This window comes from Oncorhynchus tshawytscha, unplaced genomic scaffold, assembly GCF_018296145.1.
Source record: "Oncorhynchus tshawytscha isolate Ot180627B unplaced genomic scaffold, Otsh_v2.0 Un_scaffold_1528_pilon_pilon, whole genome shotgun sequence".
Lineage (NCBI taxonomy): Eukaryota > Metazoa > Chordata > Actinopteri > Salmoniformes > Salmonidae > Oncorhynchus > Oncorhynchus tshawytscha.
Window position 1 is genome coordinate 960,049 of NW_024609832.1, and position 20,829 is coordinate 980,877.

At 42.9% G+C, this 20,829-nt stretch overlaps 1 protein-coding gene across 3 annotated transcripts in view; it reads right to left on the reverse strand.

Moving 5' to 3' along the window:
* The window catches only part of adcy2b (adenylate cyclase 2b (brain)), an 87,032-nt gene extending 66,881 nt beyond the window's left edge, over window positions 1–20,151 (reverse strand). For 2 of the 3 annotated variants that reach the window (XM_042319524.1, XM_042319523.1), the window contains exons 1-2: window positions 19,324–20,151; window positions 2,026–2,223 (exon numbers count right to left, since the gene is read on the reverse strand). In XM_042319524.1, coding sequence (XP_042175458.1) covers window positions 2,026–2,223; window positions 19,324–19,596 — 471 coding nt within the window. In that variant the 5' untranslated portion in view covers window positions 19,597–20,151. The remainder of the gene's footprint in view (window positions 1–2,025; window positions 2,224–19,323) is intronic. The other variant, XM_042319525.1, reaches the window with a different exon arrangement.
* Window positions 20,152–20,829: the final 678 nt, after the last annotated feature.

Sequence of the window (20,829 nt, forward strand, 5' to 3'; positions counted from 1 at the left end):
GACAGTGTTATTTAGCTCAGTGTGTTCCATCAGTATGGTTGAGAGTGTACTTCCTCCTGGCTCCAGGCTGATTGGCTCACAGTAAAGAGCCATTTTTCTCATTCTTCTAGTCTGAGGCATTTACCATCATCCTCACAGGACACCTGGGTGGTGTTCTATACCTGAACTACCTGTCATATAAGAACACTCATTCTCCTTCAATACGTTTCCTCCTTAAGGTGCCTACTGAGAATGTGGAATTAACCACTAGAGTAATGATATGAGATTAGTGTCTGTGTAAGAAGGAGACAGGAAGAGAGAGAGGTAGAGAGGGGTAGAGAGAGAGAGAGAGAGAGAGAGAGAGAGAGAGAGAGAGAGAGTGAGAGGGGTAGAGAGAGAGAGAGAGAGAGAGAGAGAGAGGGGGGGGCAGGAAATAGCTGAAAGACCCTTACAGAAAAAACACCTGATTCCATGTGAAAAATCGAATGTAGTAAGAGAGAAAGAGAAAGAGAGTCATTGAGCAGAATAGGTTGTTTAATAATGCAGTATGATTATGCTCTCACAGATGGAGAGATGGATAAAAATATCTCCACCACGATGATGGAAGAGTGAGGGAGAGAAGCTAGGAGAAGGAGAGGGGTATGCGGGAGGGAGAGAGGCAGTGCCGCCTCTAGCCTTTTGAGGGCCCTAAGCGAGATTTGGTTGGGGGGGGGCCCCCCTACGTCGTGGGAAAAAACTTTTAGTGCCCCCACTTTTGTATTTTCTTTGTATTTTAAAGTTAATTTCTACACATTTACCATGGGGTGTAGAGAAAGTGTTGCAGTTTAAAAGCATATTTTCTGCAATTTACACATTTTGCTATGATTTATGTCACATTCATATAATATATGTGTAAAAGTGACTAACAAAATCAATGGGGGCGCCCTGTAGGTCAGGGCCCCTGAATGCAAGACCCGCGTGGCCGGTCGGTAATTTGGTGATGATAAGGCCTACTATAAGGTTTATATAGCTGGCTAGAATACCTTGCCTAGCAACTTAAAAATGTTAGCTGAACTCGGCTAATTGAGTGACTGACATAACAAGTGGAAAACTGCTGATGCACTACCCAACTGAGTTCCTTTTTGGTCGGGGGCCCTTAGCAGACGCGGGGCACTACTCTCCATGAGTAGTCTGCTAAAGGGAAGAGGAGGCTCTGGAGAGAAGGATGCAGAGAGGGGGAGGGAATAAGAGAAACAGAGGGTGAGGGAGGGATGGAGAGAAGTTAGGAAAAGGAAAGGGGGCACAAGGTTGAGAGAAGGAGGGAGAGGAACAGAAGGGGAAGGAGGGATGGAGAAAAGATAGGAGAAGGAGAGGGGGAGTGACGTGAGAGAGGAATAAATGGAAGGAGACCAGGGAGGATGAGGTAAAGTGGCAGAGGGATATAAAGTAAATAGAATTTTAGAAATAAGCAGAGAGCGAGAGACGCGGGGGGACTGGGAAAAAGATCAAATGAAAAGTAAATTGGAAAAGAGAGAGGGAAGGAGGAGGGAGATAAGGAGGGGGAAGAGTAAAGTGAATGGGCCTGAAAGGTAATGTATCTGTCTCCTGATCTCTCACCTTCTGTGGCTTAGCCTAACACTTAATCACACATGAGGAACACTCACGGTAAAGGACACACACTCACACACTCACACACAGACACACGAAAGCAGGTAGCCTAGAAGTTAGAGGACAATCGCCGGTTTGAATCCCAGTTCTGATGTAGTAAACAGTAATCAAAGATGGCATCTCCAGCCGCTGTGGTTTTGAGCAAGGCACTCAATCCTTAAAAAAAAAAAAAAACAGTTCCAGCAGCAATGAACCGTGACTAACCCTGTGGTCCCAAACTCTTGTATGTGTGTCTCAAGGGATTGGTTGAAAAGCAAAAGAGCAAAATTTCTCCTTTAAAGACCAATGGACAATAAAGTATTAATGAACAATATTTTTCTTCTTCTACACAAACACAACACTGTCCAATATGCACGCCCGACATGCTCGCGCACGAGCGCACCCCCCCTCCCACCTCACCTGGTCCCAAGGACAGAGGATCCCCCCGGAGAACATGAAGAGGTAACCCATGGCAACCAGGCAGGCCCATATAAGGAGGGAGAAGAGGCGGAGCATGCGGTTGAAGACGGACTCTATGCAGACCAGGATGAAGATGGAGAGGAAGAGGAAGAGGGTGGTGGGCACGGTGATCAGGAACGCTAGGTGGTCCTCCATGTTCTGGAGAGAGAGAGGGGAAGTGAGGGAGAAAGGGAGGAAGGGAGGTGAGGGAGGGAGGGAGTTTAGAAAAAGGAGAGAAAAACGAGACAGAAGCTTTTTGTCTCCTCAATTTCTGAAGGAGACAACTTCACACCGCCTCTCTTTCTCTCACTCTCTCTTTTGGGTTAGCCTACTAAAAATGCAGGCACTCTTTGTATTGTAATATTTGGGGATAAAAGCATCTGCTAAGTGGTGTATTGTAGACCAGCAGAATTCACATCGCATCACCACACACACAGAGACAGACAGACAGGCAGTCTGAGCCCAGAGAATGTGCTACTGTGTCACTTCTATCCTCACACTGTCACTGTCAGCATTTAAAACCTGTCAAAGCACATGCCAACACATACACACACTCTCTCACACACACACACACACACATTTTTTTTTACTATCCTTGTGGGGAACAAACAATTGATTCACATTCAAAATCCTATTTTTTCTATCCCCTAACCCTAAACCTAATCCTAACCCTAAACCTTACCTCTAACCCTAAACCTAACCTTAACCCTAAAGCTAACACCTAAGCCTAAAATAGTAAAAAAGTCAAACCAAAAACACACACACGGTCTCCGTTCATACCATTCATACCCTCCTCCATACTCCGTAATGCATCCATGTCTAATCAAATGTGTACCCAGACTATTTGCATCCCCCCCCCTTCTTTTACACTCCTGCTACTCTCTGTTTTTATCTATGCATAAGTTAAGTTAATAACTGTACCTACATGACTATATTACCTCAATAACCTCGACTAACCGGTGCCCCTGCACATTGACTCTGTACCGGTACCCCCTGTATGTAGCCTCGCTATTGTTGTTTTACTGCTGCTCTTTAATTATTTGTTACTTTTATTTATTTATTTATTTAGGTGTTTTTCTTAAAACTGCATTGTTGATTAAGGGCTTGTAAGTAAGCATTTCACTGTGACAAATAAAATTTGATTTGATGTCTCATACCCATCTCTGCTCTACTCATCATCACTAGCTGACAGACTCTATTTACGTTCACTTGACTCCCTCAACCCTCACCCAGCCATGACCTGTGTGTGTGTCAGTGGCGGTTGGTGCCGTTTAAGATTAGGAAGGATGTTTTTGTTCTTTATGAGCATGGCCTTATTTCTATTACAGCATATTGGATGACTGTCATTCATAGTCCCTTCACCCAGCTCAATGGAACATAACATCGATAGATTTAGAATACTACATGATACTAACATTTTCCCTATACCCATCATGAGGTTGCTAAAACCTAGCCTATGAATTTATAACGTAGGATCACAGGTCGAGAGAAAAATGTTGGTAAAAAAAAGGTGATAGACAGTGACACATCAATACTGCCTTGCACTCTCTTACCTGCATCTAGCTGATCTAGGGTGTGATCATTAGTCAAAACAGTTGCAAATTAGAGTTTCTATCAGACAAATGCAATAATTTTTTATCCCTGTTTCGCTCCGTTAAATAAATATTTTAACAGAATCGGTGGAATGAACACACCCCTGATCACCCCCAAACACAGTTCACTTCCATTGCAGCCACATACCAACAGCATGATCTCTTTGCTCGTTGTATAATTCCTTCTCGCACCTGTGACCAGGTGAAAAAAACCTTCCAATACAAACTTTATATCATAACTGCTAACCACTCCCCACAGCCTACATTGTTGTCACCATATTAGTTAGCATAGCTACTAGAACTAACGCGTTAATTTGTAACGGTTTTCTTCTGGTGAAAGAGATGCGGACCAAAATGCAGCGTGGTGGTTATTCATGTTTAATTTATAAAGACACTATACATGAATAAACTAACAAAAACAATAAACGCGCGAAAACCTAAACAGCCCTATCTGGTGCAAACACAGAGACAGGAACAATCACCCACAAACACACAGTGAAACCCAGGCTACCTAAATATGGTTCCCAATCAGAGACAATGACTAACACCTGCCTCTGATTGAGAACCATATCAGGCCAGACATAGAAATAGACAAGCAAGACATCCAACATAGAATGCCCACTCAGATCACACCCTGACCAACCAAAACATAGAAACATACAAAGCAAACTATGGTCAGGGTGTGACATAATTAACCCGCTACAATTATGCAGCCCAGTTTACAGCAAGCAGTTTAGCAATTACACCTGTGAGCCCAGGTGGCAATAAATTAATAAAACCAAAATCTTACCTTGAATTGGAAGAGTTCAAGTGTTGGATAGCCATAGCCAGTTAGCTAACATAGCATCCCTATCTGATTGATCCGGGTGTTTGAGTAGGCTAAACTAGCTAGCTACATTCGCTAGCTAGCCGCAATATGTAACTTTTTGAGCGACCCGACCAAATTCACATAGAAATGTGTGTTATGTGTCTAAGAAGCGTTAGATATGTTTGGTTTTGCGTCTTTTGCTTTTGGGTTTTGCACACCAGCTTCAAACAGCTGAAAACACAATATTTTGGATTGTGGAAAATATATTTCACAGCGGTTTAGGTTGTACAATGACTCTCTACACTTGCTTGTTTCATCACAAACTGAAATTAAGAAAATTATTCCAATTTTTGCAACAAGTAAATGGCAGAGCGATTTCTATATAGTGCAAATGAAGTGAAAATGAGAGTGAAAAAAAGACAATGAAATATAGCTATGTAACATGTTCGCTGGGAGTCCGGAAACAAGTACAGGGAGTGAATAATTTAATAAATAAACAAACATGGAACAAAACAAGAAACACGAAAGTGTACAGACTTGAGACACCAAACAGAGTCAATAACGCCAAAGGAAAAAAACAAAAGGAGTGACAGTTATAGTGAAGGTAACCAGGAAGGTAATGGAGTCTAGCTGAGTCTGATGAGGTGCTGGTGCACGTAATAATAAGCAGACTGGTGACCTCGAGTGCCGGAGAGGGAGTATACGTGACAGTACCCCCTCCCTGGTGCGAAGCTCCAGCCGCAGGACCACGACCAGAGGGATGGGAGCCTGACGAACCAGCTGAGGCATGGGAGCCTGACAAGCTGGCTGAGACATGGGAGCTTGCCGGTCCAACATAGTCTTGTGAACCTGTCAAGGTAGCTGAGGCATGGGAGCCTGAGGAGCTAGCTGAGGCATCTCCGGTAGCGAAACCTGGAGACAACATCACCTACAAAACAAAAAACATAAACACTCCCTGATGCTCCCCTTTGGGGAGGTGTTATTCTGCTGGGAGTCGGGAAGCAAGTACAAGGAGTGAATCATTTAATAAATAAACAAGCATGGAACAAAACAAGAAACACGAAAAGTGTACAGACATGAAACACCAACCGAGTCACTAACGCCAAAGAAAAAACCTAAATGAGTGACAGTTACATGGAAGGGAATCAGGAAGGTGATGGAGTCTAGTTGAGTCTGATGAGGCACTAGTGCACGTAACGATAGTGACAGGTGTGCATAATAATAAGCGGACTGGCGACCTCAAGCGCTGGAGAGGGAGTATACTGTACGTGACAAGCTAGCTCTCTCTCCCTTTCTTGGTTCTCCTTCATTTTTGAAGAAATTAATTTGTTGAACACTGTTCAACTATTGTCTTTCTCTCTCTTTGAGTGAACTACTCACCACATTTTAGTCATTGCAGTACTAGCTAGCTGTAGCTTATGCTTTCAGTGCTAGATTCATTCTCTGATCCTTTGATCATTCGGTTAACCACATCTCAGTTCATGCTGCAAGAACTCTGATAGGTTGTAGGACGTCCTCTGGAAGTTGTCATAATTCCTGTGTAAGTCTATGGAAGGGAGTGAGAACCATGAGCCTCCTAGGTTTTGTATTGAGGTTAATGTACCATGAGGAGGACGGAAACTAACTGTCCTCCGGCTACACCATGGTGCTACCCTACTGAGTGCTGTTGAGGCTACTGTAGACCTTCATTGCGAAACAGTGTGTTTTAATCAATTATTTGGTGACGTGAATATAGTTAGTATAGTTAGTATATAGTTAGTATAGTTAGTATAGTTAGTATAGTTGTATCTAAAAAGATAACTATATAAAAATTCAAAAAAATTCACTGAGGAGGATGGTCCTCCCCTTCCTCCTCTGGGGAGCCTCCACTGGTGAGTGTGTGTGTGTGCATGCCTGCGTGGGTGGGTGCATGCCTGTGTGTATGACTGCCTCTCTGTGTACACATGTGAGAAAACATGTATGTGTGTGTGTATGTGTGTCCACTCCCTCTCATCACAAATACCCAGGTAAAAGTGACAGGCATAGGGTAGCCTGATAGTGTGGTAGTGTATTCATTATGCAGATGTCCATTAGCCTTTTACTGCAATGGGCTAAATCAGGGTCACACAGTCTTTCTTGGTAGTCTTAAACAAATGTACTTTGAAACACAAGTATACACCTCACACACATGGTTATGGGCTTACAAAACAGAAGGCACATATACCATGTCAGATATAGAGTTGAAATCTATTACATTTTGAGTTTACATCTCAATATTCTACTGTATATACATCACAGCAGACTGAAATATAACAAAACTGTTTCACATAGAAACACCAGATTTTTGTCTGTTTAAATTTGTTAAAAATATTTAAAAACATGAATAACATTCCAACCCATGATGCCACTAGGTCATATCACTGCAGGAAGGGCTACAGCTAGAGGCTGGGTGGAGGTCGAGGCCTACTTCTCTGACATCAAGAGTGCAGGGTCCAGATCAAATATACTTAGCAAAAATATAAACGCAACATGCAACAATTTCAACGATTTTACTGAGTTACAGTTCATATAAGGAAATCGGTCAATTTAAATAAATTCATTAGGCCCTAATCTATGGATTTCACATGACTTGTCAATGGCTCAGCCATGGGTGGGCCTGGGAGGGCATAGGAATTGAGTTGGACATACTGCCAAATGTTCTAAAATGATGTCGGAGGCGGATTTCAAGGCAGCCCCCAGCACTCCTCTGATTCAGAGGGGTTGGGTTAAATGCGGAAGACACATTTCAGTTGAATGCATTCAGTTGTACAACTGACTAGGTATCCCCCTTTCCCTTATGGTAGAGAATTTAATGTTCAAGGTGCACCTGTGTAATAATCATGCTGTTTAATTAATCAGCTTCTTCATATGCCACACCTGTCAGGTGGATGCACTATCTTGGCACAGGAGAAATAACATTACTCACTAGTTGGAATGTAAACAAATTTCTGCACAAAATTTGAGAGAAATAAGCTTTTGGTACATATGCAAAAGTTCTGGGATCTTTTATTTCAGCTCATGAAACATTGGACCAACTCTTTACATGTCGTGTTTATATTTTTGTTCCTTATAATTACCCTGCCTTTCTGACTCTGAGGTTATAAATTGTAGAGATACAGAAATCGGCATAATTTTCTAAATGTAGATTTTGCATAAGAACATTATGAGAACCTAGAATATCATCAGAAGACCCTCCATATTATGATTCTGTGATAAAAACACATCAGTAGAATATATTCTATCATTCTGCAGTTCCATGATTTGTATTTGTATGTTTTGTGGTGTTCTATGATTCTATGGTAGAATACATGGTGTTTTATGGTTCTATGGTAGAATACAGTGGAGTTCTATGGTTCTATGGTAGAATACATTGGTGTTTTATGGTTCTATGGTAGAATACATTGGTGTTTTATGGTTCTATGGTAGAATACAGTGGAGTTCTATGGTTCTATGGTAGAATACAGTGGTGTTCTATGGCTCTATGGTTGAATACATGGTGTTCTATGGTTCTATGGTAGAATAGAGAGGTGTTCTATGGTTATTTGCTAGAATACAGTGGTGTTTAAAGATTCTAAGGAGTAGCAGTATAAGTATGAGTCAGGGTGTGTAGAGCCAGGCTGAGGCAAGGGGGACGTATTGTAAGGGGTGGTAGAGTAATGCCTCAGCAGCAGTGCTATGATTTAGGGTCTGACTAGGCCAGTCAAAACCCTGGAGACTACTAGCTAGCTACTGCCACCCCAAGAAGCACAGAGAGCAAGCACCCAGACAGAATTACAATGAGCTTTATATATATATACACAGAAAGCATACATACACACACACATGCACATACACACACAAACACAACAAAACACACCCCTCCGTTCGCAGCCATTATTATCAATCCTTGTTCCCTCTCTAAAACACACTCATGAATATTTGATAAAGTGTATAAAATACCAATTATGGCAATGACTCACTAACTGCTTGATTAGCAACATAATGTCATACTTTACCTTTCGTCACACATGCACACACCAGTGGAAAAAGGTACAACTATACTAAATATATTCACTTCACCAAATAATTGATTCAAACACACTGTTTTGCAATGAAGGTCTACAATAGCCTCAACCGAACTCTGTAGGGTAGCACCATGGTGTATCAGGAGGAGAGCTAGCTTTCGTCCTCCTCTTGGTACATTGACTTCAATACAAAACCTAGGAGGCTCATGGTTCACACCCCTTTCCATAGACTTACACGGTAATTATGACAACTTCCGGAGGACGTCCTCCAACCTATCAGAGCTCTTGCAGCATGAACTGACATATTGTCCACCCAATCAAAGGATCAGAGAATGAATCTAGTACTGAAAGCAAAAGCTCCAGCTAGCTAGCACTGCAGCGCATAAAATGTGGTGAGTAGCTAACTCAAAATGAGAGAGAGACAATAGTTGAACAGTTTTTAACAAATTTATTTATTCAAAAATGAAGGGGAAAGAGAGAGGTTTCGTGATTTATTTTCACTTTCAGTTTCACTTACTTAGCTAGCAAATGCAGCTGACTGGTTTAGTTGCTCAAATACCCAGCTCAAACAGAGGGATGCTATGTTAGCTAGCTGGCTATGACTATTCAACGCAACACTGGAACTCTTCCAAGTCAAGGTAAGCTTGTGGTTTTATTAAATTACTGCCCCCGGGGCCAGGCGGTGTAACTGCTTACTGACTATACACTGTAACGTTACTGCATGATTGTAGTGGGTTTACTAACGCATTAGTTCTATTAGCCATATTGACTAGAACGTTACTTTAGTTAATATGGGGACAACAATGTAGGCTGTGTGTGGTGGTTTGGCTAGGAAAGTTTTTTTTCGCTTGGTTACATACAGCTGATGTGTTGTTCATTGAAGTCCACAAACTAAGGGAAAAGGTCAGAGGAGGAGATTGCGTAGAGGTGAGAATGAATACAACGTGGCTGCTATGAAAGTGAATTGTGTTTATGCGTGATCAGGGGTTTATTCATTAGGCCGATTCTGTTGAAAAATGCTTATTAAACAGAAGCAAACAAAACGGGGATAAAAATCTGAATTTGTCCAAAATTACAGTAAGTCTCGTTTGCATCTGTTGAACTAATGATTACACCCTAGATAGGCTAGATGCAGGAAAGAGTGTGCAAGGTGGTATTGAATGACAGTCATTGTCTGTCTATGTGTCATTTTTATCTAGACCTGTGTGCACCTATGTTGTAAACTTTCATTCATAGGCTAGGTTATAGCAACCTCATGGTGGGTTTAGGGAAAATTTGAGTATGATGTAGTAGCCTAAACCTAACAATGTTACATTAGAATATGAATGACAGTCATCCAACATGCTGTAATAGAAATAAGGCCATGCTCATGAAAAGAAAATTGTCCTCCCTCATTATAAATGGCACTGACCGCCACTGGCACACCCACATGCTCGCAGGAACACACATGCACACACACACAACTCAAACACACACAAACGCATAGTCTGCTCACCTTTCCCGTCTGTAACTGAATAACTGAATAGTCCTGCTCTTTCCCCACTTTAGTGCTCTCCCTTAGCCTATCTGCGGTAAAAACTCCTGCCATTTGCACATTTCAAATTGTTAGCTATTTAAAGCTATTTAATTCCATTTAAACCCATTCAAGCCCATTTCCCAGGCAGGACAAAGGGAGAGGGGGAGATGACGGGCTGCTGTTCTCTACTGTTTTGTCTACAAGAACAATTACTTCCCTTTTACCTCAGACTGACTGATTCCACCTTTATACAGGGGGAAGAGGGAGGGAACATAACACTGTCAGTCAGCGAGGTGTGTGTGTGAGAGAGAGAGAGAGAGAGAGAGAGAGAGAGAGAGAGAGAGAGAGAGAGAGAGAGAGAGAGAGAGAGAGAGAGAGAGAGAGAGAGAGAGAGAGAGAGAGAGAGAGAGAGAGAGAGAGAGAGAGAGAGAGAGAGAGAGAGAGAGAGAGAGAGCCCTTTACTGAAGAATGGATTCCGTCTGGCCACTCTACCGTAAAGGCCTATACCGTAAGGTTGGCCTTCTGCAAGGTTTTCCCATCTCCACAGAGAAACTCTGGAGCTCTGTCAGAGTGACCATCGGGTTCCTGGTCACCTCCCTGACCAAGGCCCTTCTCCCCCGATTCCTCAGTTTGGCCGGGCGGACAGCTCTAGGGAGAGTCTTGGTGGTTCGAAACTTCTTCCATTGAAGAATGATGGAGGACTCTGTGTTCTTCGGGACCTTCAATGCTGTAGACAATTTTTGGTACCCTTCCCCAGATCTGTGCCTCGACGTACATTTCCTTCGACCTCGTGGCTTGGTTTTTGCTCTGACATGCACTGTCAACTGTGAGACCTTATATAGACAGGTCTGTGCCTTTCCAAATCATGTCCAATAAATATAATTTACAGGCGGACTTCAATCAAGTTGTAGAAACATCTCAAGGATGATCAATGAAAACAGGATGCACCTGAGCTCAGTTTCGAGTCTCATGGCAAAGGATCTGAATACTTATGTAAATAAGGTATTTCTGTTGTTAAATTTTAATACATTTTCTAACATTCTATTAACCTGTTTTTGCTTTGTCATTATGGTATATTGTGTGTAGATTGGTGAGTATCTTTCCTTTATTTAATCCATTTTAGAATAAGGCTGTAACGTAACAAAATGTGGAAAAAGTCAAGGGGTCTGAATACTTTCTGAATGCACTGTATGCACTTTCCATGTTTTCTGAAAGTCTTGAATATTTATCTAAAATGGGATGTAGATTATTAGACATTTCTCGCCTCTCTCTCTCTGTCATGTTTAATGGACAGCCACCATTGTCGAGCCTAGAGCTTTCTATTCTAGAAGTGTTACAACATGACAGTGTGAAGTGTGAAGGTGTCAGAGTGTTAAGTATCACTGTCTGTCTGTGTGTGTGTGTGTGTGTGTGTGTGTGTGTGTGTGTGTGTGTGTGTGTGTGTGTGTGTGTGTGTGTGTGTGTGTGTGTGTGTGTGTGTGTGTGTGTGTGTGTGAAGTGTCAAGACAAGTGTGTGAAGACTATCACAGATCAATGTCTCCTCGAGGGAGCTCTTGAAATAGACAGAGGTTGCAACAACATCAACAAGAACAACAATAACAACAACAAATTGTCCAGACAAGGATTTCGCCATTACAGTAGGCTGTAGTTCAACATTAATAAGTAGTTCAACAGTCAAATCTGTTCCAATATAAAAGAAGGCATAGTTCAACATTCTAACTATCTGTTCCAATAACTGGACATTTCACAAGCAAACATAGATGAATGCCAGGATGTTTAAACAGAGTCAAGTGGACTAAATAATAATAGATACCTACATTGGGTGACTGGAATTCTGTCACAATGCGTTACCCCCTGAACTGCATACTGTACACCCACAGTCTGGTGATGTCATATTTTGTCATATGATGTCATACGCCACATGACCAAAAGTATGTGGACACCTGCTCGTTGAACATCTCATTCCAAAATCATGGGTTGGTCCCCCCTTTTCTGCTATAACCTCCACTCTTCTGGGAAGGCTTTCCACTAAATGTTGGAACATTGCTGCAGGGACTTCCATTCTGTCACAAGAGCATTAGTGAGGTTGGGCACTGATGTTGGGCTATTAGACATGGCTCTCAGTCGGCATTCCAATTCATCCCAAAGCTGTTCGATGGCGTTGAGGTCAGGGCTTTGTGAAGGCCAGTCAAGTTCTTTCACACTGGTCTCGACAAACCATTTCTGTATGGACCTCGCTTTGTGCATGGGGGCATTGTCATTCTGAAACAGGAAAGGGCCTTCCCCAAACTGTTGCCACAATGTTGGAAGAATAGAATCGTCCAGAATGTCATTGTATGCTGTAGCATTAAGATTTCCCTTCACTGGAACTAAGGGGCCTAGCCAGAACAATAAAGAACAGCCCCAGACTATTATTCCTCCTCCACCAAACTTTACAGTTGGCACTATGCATTGGGGCAGGTATCATTTTCCTGGCATCCGCCGAACCCAGATTCATCAGTCGGACTTCTAGATGGTGAAGCGTGATTCATCACTCCAGAGAACCCGTTTCCACCTCTCCGGAGTCCAATGGCAGCAAGCTTTACATCACTCCAACCAAACCTTGGCATTGCGCATGGTGATCTTAGGGTTGTGTGGGGATGCTTGGCCATGGAAACCCATTTCATCAAGCTCCCGACGAACAGTTCTTGTGCTGACGTTGCTTCCAGAGGCAGTTTGGAAGCGAGGACAGAAGATTTTTATGCTCTATGCGCTTCAGCACTCAACGGCCCCGTTCTGTGAGCTTGTGTGGTCTACCACTTTGTGGCTGAACTGTTGTTGCTCCTAGATATTTCCACTTCAAAATAACAGCACCTACAGTTGACTGGGGCAGCTCTAGCAGGGCAGAAATACGACAAACTAACGACAAACTAACTTGTCGTAAAGTTGGCATCCTATGACAGTGCCACTTTGAAAGTCACTGAGCTCTTCAGTTAGGCCGTTCTACTGTCAATGTTTGTCTATGGAGATTGCATGGCTGTGTGCTCGATTTTATACACCTATCAGCAACGGGTGTGGCTGAAATAGCCGAATCCACTAATTTGAAGGGGTGTCCACATACTTATGTATATATGATATATTTTCCCAGAACTTGGTTATTTATTCCCAATATGTCATGTTATTAATTGTGATTTTAAAAAATTGATCTCAACTAGCTTACTGTATGTTATCGCCTGGTTACACACACACTCACATATGCACACACACCAGCACACCGTTTTAAATCAATGCAATCTCAGGACTACATGAAAGAACAATCCTCAGGGATATTTGCTCTGAAAATACAAGATAAGCTTCGGTAGGAAATTAGAGACTTCCTGAGATACAGCAGAGGCAGGGTTTCAGGGTAAAAACTTCACAACACACACACATACGCAGGCACAAACGTACACACACACACGTGTGAACATGTGAGCATGCAGACACACACACACACACAGGGAGGGTCTGGTTATAGAAAAATCCCAGATCACTTGAATAAGATAAAAGAGCATGTTTTTGTGCCTGATATTTCAGCAGTACTAATGGTGTTTTGGTTGTGCTGACCACACATACAACAGAATCCTCTCCAAAACACACACACTCACATACACTCACATACACGCGTGCACTTGAAGAGCGCTTTAAACACGACTCTTACTGGAGTGCTCTCTCTCTCTGTTATTTGTGTGTTAGTATTAGGCTATGTGACAGAGACAGAGAGGAACAGAAAGAGGGAGAGAAAGAAGAGAGAAGCAGAGAGATTAAACGAGAGAGGCGAGGGAGAGCGAGAGCAGAGAGAGGGACTCAGGGATGGTTCCAGAATAAGCAACATAAGCTGTCCCTTAGGGGCCGTGGCCCCCCCAAAAACGGATTCAGTCTCAACTTACTATATAGAGTAAGAATATTAGAATACACCAGGTGCAATTTTGAAATGTGGTTGTGCTTCAGCAGTTTTCAGCAGTTTTCTCCGCCCCATTGCAAAATGTAGAGAATTGCAGGAAATGAAAACTTTTTCCCTCCACTTTAAAGAGGGTGGCCACTAACATGTTATTCCTCAAGGTGCGGGGCCCGCAATTCTCGCTTAGGGCCCCCAAAAGGCTAGGGCCGGCCCTGAAGAGACTGACTGTATTTGATCTACGATTCTTCTTAGCTGATGGGTGATGTGCCTAGAACATTCATACTAGAACAATATATGAACCATATAAATATTCCATTTCTATGACAGGAACATTATACAGTAATGACAACAATACAAAGGTTGTTATCAATAAATTACACAGTAAGGTGCATAATTTTTTACTTGCCTGCTGGGGGGGATGGGAGACACCCAACTCCACTAAAACTATTGACAAGGGATTGTGGTTTTCAAGGGATTGCTTAAGAAATGCTACAATTATTTAGTTGTAATATGATCACCTCTTGAAAAGCACAGCCAGAACTACAAATTTCAGATTATTCCATGCAAAGCAATTGAGCACATTTAGCTATATAATCTGAGTTACAGCATGTAACTGTATGCTTTTCATGATCAGTATTCAGTATCAGTATTGTGTCATTTAGCTTGCTTCATCAAGAGATAGTTACTTGAGATGGATATCGACAAGTAGGATATATTTTGAGTCTAAGCCTGCCCTGGTAATATTGTCTGTCTGACTACTGTCAGCTGGCAAGCAAATCAAACAATATTTAGAGATAACTAGCTAGCTAGTTTTAGCCACTGAAGGTTAGCTTATTAGCTAGCTGGCCAAATTGGCATGATTTGTTGTTAGCTAGCTAGCCAATTTGACATGATCCATCAATCAATTCCATGTCTGTCGCATTGCGCAGCCAGCAGCAATGGTGATTAAATGGTTTTAAAACAACATTAATAAGGGGATAAATATGCTAGCTAGCTTAGGTATGTTGGTTGGAGAAGAAAGTACATAACTAACTTACCACAATGTTTAGGCAACTTTACAAAGTTTCTAGCTAGCTTGTAAACAATACATGGACAAATGAGCCCTTCTGCTGCATGACAGGCACAGCCCACAATGGATGAGAAACGTACATAAACCACACATACTTGTCAGGTATGGCTCGTGCCCTTTTACTTTATATAAAATATTTTAGATCTAATAAAATGGTGGCTTATATTGAGAGACAGAGGTGTACTCCAGTGTTGTTTTGTGCTGTAATGCACTTTTGCCCTCTCCAGTTTAAATTGGAACGAAATATGACGTAATTGATAGTCATAATCAATCATTCGGGATCTAGTTAAGAATATTATTCCAGGAATGGTTTTGACAAGGTGAAAGGAAGATCTTCAAAGAACAACCCACTGTGGTTCATACGTTCTAAGAACAACCCACTGGGGATCTGTCAATGTTGCTGGAGTGTTCCTGAAATGGATCAGTGAGAGAGAGAAGACAGAAGAAATGGCATAAAGATACACCTAGAAACTAGCAGCTAGCTTTGATGATATAATAGCATTCTGGCAGCCTGATAATATGAGTTTGGCTGGAGTTCTTCTTTTAGAGAGTGTAGAGCAGAGTTCAATTCAGTACAATATATTCCGTTCTGTGTTTCTCATTTAGTGAGCGCAATGGAGCAATCAATGCCAAGGTTTTGGGTTTCAGTTCCACTGGAATCATACACAAAGATGTGTTACACTGTATTATACTCATTATACTGTATGCCACTTTAGATACAATCCTCTGCTAGGTTTATATGATTATCAGGCCTATATTACAAAGCGAGACCGAATTCCGCCTATATTCTAAAGCGAGACTGATTCAAGTAGCAAATCGAGTCCAAGTCAAGACCAAGACATGGTGACCGAGACCAGAACCGGGGACGAGAGGTCCAAGACCGAGTCAAGACCAAGACATGGTGACTGAGACCAGAAGGGGACAAGAGGTCCAAGACCGAGTCAAGACTGAGACCAGGAAATGTGAGTCCAAGACAATGACTGTAATTTTGTCAAATCGCCACCGTAACAAGAGATGTCCAGTATTTCTGTTCATATTTCAGAAGAACCAATGACATTCAGAATGGTGAACAAAATGCATGCTGAGTGCAAATAGAGCCATTCTACAAATGTTTACTAACCCAAACCCAGTGGGGAACAATGAGGGCCTTCATCGCTTTCAGATTATTATAATAAAATAATAATAATAACAATAATAATTCAAATTATATTATTCATTTTTAATAATGTCTCTGGGGATCGTCTCTGGGGATATACATCTAGCTACTGTAGCTAAATCAGTCAATTGGCTAGGCCATCAGAAGCTAGATCGAAGGCATCTGCCATTCAAGCATAATTCATCTGAATTAAGGCAAAACTTCTGTCTTCTCAAAGGCCAACAGGATACTGCGCAATAGCGAGCAGTAGTTCTCATAAGGTCTAGCTAGCTATCTATTGTTGTAGGCTAGATTGCAGCGGCTGCAGCAGGGGTTATCGAAGAGGGTGTTGCTGCTAATATTTTAGCTTCTGCCCTTTCAAGAATAACTTTCAACAACAAGTTAAAACCTTTTACTGCAGTGGTTTAAATCAGGGTCACACAGAGTGTTTCTTGGTAGTCTTAAATAAATCTACTTTGAAACAAAAGTATACACCTCACACGCATGGTTACGGGCTTAAAAAATAAGACATTTGTACCATGTCAGATATAGAGCTGAAATGTATTCCATTGTTTTGTTTGAATCACAATATTACACTTTATATACATCACAGAAGACTGAAATAAAACTTCATAACATTCCACCCATGAGACCAAAGAGGGTGCTTTTGTTCATTGACCGCAGGAAAGGGTTGTTTCGTTATTGTCATCTGGTGAGTGGAACTGTGTTTTTTGTAATAATAATGTATATTTTTTTTGTTTTTGCCCAATCTGATTGGGTGGCCCTGGCAGGGTCTGGCTCCCCAGTTGGTGGGCTTATGTCCACCCAGACCCATCATGCCTATGCCCCTGATGCAAGCAGCACAAATATAGCCTACTAACCAAGACTTCTAACCAAACGTTTTCAATACCTAGTTTGCATATCCATTGTTGTCTTGGTTAGTATTTACAGGTAGGTGTCATAAATTGAAACATCTTTCCTACCTACTGGCTGCAGATACTTTGTGAGCGGCTCCATCAAAGAACTAGTTGAGAGCTGCATGCTCTTGATGCCTGCAGATGGTATTCCGGTTCAACTAGGCTATGTATGTGGCCTGCAATATTTTTCACGAGGATTGTGTAGGCTACTTTGTGCATGATTTCACTACTGTACTACATAAATCATATACCTCCACTAAACTACTTTGACACGCATCAGGGGAGATGAAGAAGTGAGTATATGCAATGCCCACTGAGGACAAAATGGGTATACGGTGTATACCTGCATATAGCCTCCACTACACCACTTAACAACAAGGGCACTTTCTCAGTGCTCTGGTATTACCGTTGCTGTCCTTTCACAAACCTGTCACACACTAAAGGCCTAGGTTCAATAGGTTGGTCACTGCGCAAACATGTCTATAATATATATAATGACTGTTCAGGTATTAATGTTTCAAGAACATAGTGTATATATTTGGCCTGGCGATGTGGTTTTATGCGCTTATTTAATGGAAGCTGATAAATGTGTTTTTTTTCATCCCCTGGTCTCGGGTGGTCCCAGTACTTGTCCTTACTGTCTATCCAACACTGTCCCAGTACTTGTCCTTACTGTCTATCCAACACTGTCCCAGTACTTGTCCTTACTGTCTATCCAACACTGTCCCAGTACTTGTCCTTACTGTCTATCCAACACTGTCCCAGTACTTGTCCTTACTGTCTATCCAACACTGTCCCAGTACTTGTCCTTACTGTCTATCCAACACCGTCCCAGTACTTGTCCTTACTGTCTATCCAACACTGTCCCAGTACTTGTCCTTACTGTCTATCCAACACTGTCCCAGTACTTGTCCTTACTGTCTATCCAACACTGTCCCAGTACTTGTCCTTACTGTCTATCCAACACTGTCCCAGTACTTGTCCTTACTGTCTATCCAACACTGTCCCAGTACTTGTCCTTACTGTCTATCCAACACTGTCCCAGTACTTGTCCTTACTGTCTATCCAACACTGTCCCAGTACTTGTCCTTACTGTCTATCCAACACTGTCCCAGTACTTGTCCTTACTGTCTATCCAACACTGTCCCAGTACTTGTCCTTACTGTCTATCCAACACTGTCCCAGTACTTGTCCTTACTGTCTACACTCAAAAGGTGGTCTCTAGGCTGTTCATTCTCCTTGGGGCAGTAAAGAAGAATTGTTGGAGGACAGAACAGACATGCTCCACATTGACCTACTATACATGCTATATACTGTATCGGTCCTTGATAAATCTCCCATGGGAGTCAACCATGTTGACAATCCTCTAGTACCAGAGAGACCTAGGGTTGAATCCCGCATTGAGTCCCACTATATGTTATTGCTCACATACATCCAGGGATATCATGAGTTATACATTGGTATTCTGTTATTACACTGGAAACAGCTTTGGGCTGGTCGGGCTCGGTTGCTGATGCTGCAATAGTGTAACTTTTCTGCTGCGGAGGCGAGGTGTGTGTGTGTGTTTACACTGTGGGAGGCGAGAGGTGTTATAATATTCTGCGGAGGAAAAACACATCAATGGACTGAACGAAAATCACAGTCTGACCAGGTCTCTATCTCTCCGCTCTCTCTTTTCAACACTCTCTTTATTTATCTACACTCGCTCTCCCTTTTCATCTATCTCTGTGGCATACATTTATTTAACGAGGCAAGTCAGTTAAGAACAAATTGTTATTTACAACGACAGCCTACTGGGGAACAGTGGGTTAACTGCCTTGTTCAGGGGCAGAACGACAGATGTTTACCTTCTCATCTCGGGGATTCAATCCAGCAACCTTTTGGTTACTGGCCCAACGCTCTAACCACTAGGCTACCTGCTTCCCCAAACAGTAGTGAAAAAACACTTCAGTTATAGGCAGCGCTCTTCAAGTGTGTGCGTGTGTGTGTGTGTGTGTGTGTGTCATCAAATCAACAACACTCACACAGCAGAAACAGCACTTGAAAGAAGCCCTCTTGTCACATTCTGCACCACTCCAATCAGTCAATAGAGCTCTGTATTGTATAACACCACACACACACACATACACACACACACACACACATACACATACACATACACATACACACACATACACATACACATACACATACACACACACACACACACACACACACACACACACACACACACACACACACACACACACACACACACACACACACACACACACACACTCACCAGTCCGGAAGCAAAGAACACGGCCAGTAGAGCGAGGCATGCTCCCATCACTATGAGCAGTAGGAACACAATGAGAGGGTGTTGTTGGCTCATACGGTAGTAGGACTCATACAGCCAGTCCTGGGTCTTCTGTCCCCCAACACACACCTGTCCCTGTGTCGGGGTCTCCCCAAATCCTACAAACACATCCCCCAGGGCTTCTCCCCCGTCTCCCCCCTCTCCCCCACGTTCCAGAAGGTAGCGCCCCCGAGTCCGTAAGGCCTCCTGCCACATGGTAGCGACTTTGGAGGGTGTGCCAAGACCCGGTCCAAACCCACTACCCCACTTGTCCCAAATGGACAACAAACAGTGGCCTCTCCTATTCTTCCTCTTTGGGGAGTTTTGTCAGATAAACAAACAAATCCTGGCTCTTCTCCTCCTCCTCTTCCTCCTCCTCTTCTTCCTCTCGGTAGTCCACCTCTGTGAGTTTGGTCAGACTCACAGTCACAATCAAATCCTGAATCACTCTGCGTACTGATCCTTTTCCTATCTTTCTTCTCCTCCTCCTCTTCCTCAATGAGTCTGGTCAGACACAGAAAAAAGAAACAGGTCCTTCTTTCTTCCTCCTGTCCCTGGTTTATTACAGTCAGACACAGAGAGAGGAGGTTGTCTCCACGTGTAGCACACTGCTGCTGCTGCTGCTGCTCCTAGGCAACATGTTCCCTCGTCAGAAAGGAGAGAGAGACAGATCGAGTGGGTGTTAGTGTGAGGCAGAAAAACTGTGTGTGTGTCTGTCTGTGTGTGTGTGTGAGAGAGAGAGAGAGAGAGAGAGAGAGAGAGAGAGAGAGAGAAAGAGAGGGAGAGAGAGAGAGGGAGAGAGAGAGTGTGTGTGCATGTGTGTGCCTGTGTGTGACGGCGGAAGAGTGTAAGGGAGAGGAAGAGAGGGAAGGAAAGTGCCAAAGTGGATCGAGGCGAGAGAGAGAGAGAGAGAGAGAGACAGAGAGAGAGGGAGCGAATGGAGAGAGAGGGAGTCAGAAAAGGGGAGGCAAGAGAGAAAAAGGGGTGAAAGAGAGAGTGAGACTGACAGGGAGAACGTAGCACCAGATAGTTAAACAGGGAGGCAGGGATAGAAAGATATAGGGGAGGTATAGAGAGGGGGAGACAAAAGAAAGAGAAAGGGGAAGGGAGGGGGTAACAGCTGTGCTAATGTGAGAGGAGTGAGGGAGCGAGGGAGTGAGGGAGATTGGAAAAAGAAGACTGAACAGAGAGGATGAGAAGCTGTATAACAGCTGGAGAATGGATTGAAGAGAGCGAGACAGAGATAGATGTAGAGGAAGGAAAAGGAGGAGAACGGGAGAGATGTGCGGGATCAGGGACGGAAAGTCTTGAGAGAGGATGAGAGAGTAAAGAAGAAGAGAATGAGAGTAGAATGAAAGAGAGAGGGATCCCCAGGAAGTCGTGACTCATCTAACACAATGTCCTGTGCCACACTCCCTCCCTCTCTCTTTCCCAGTCTGCATCTTTCTC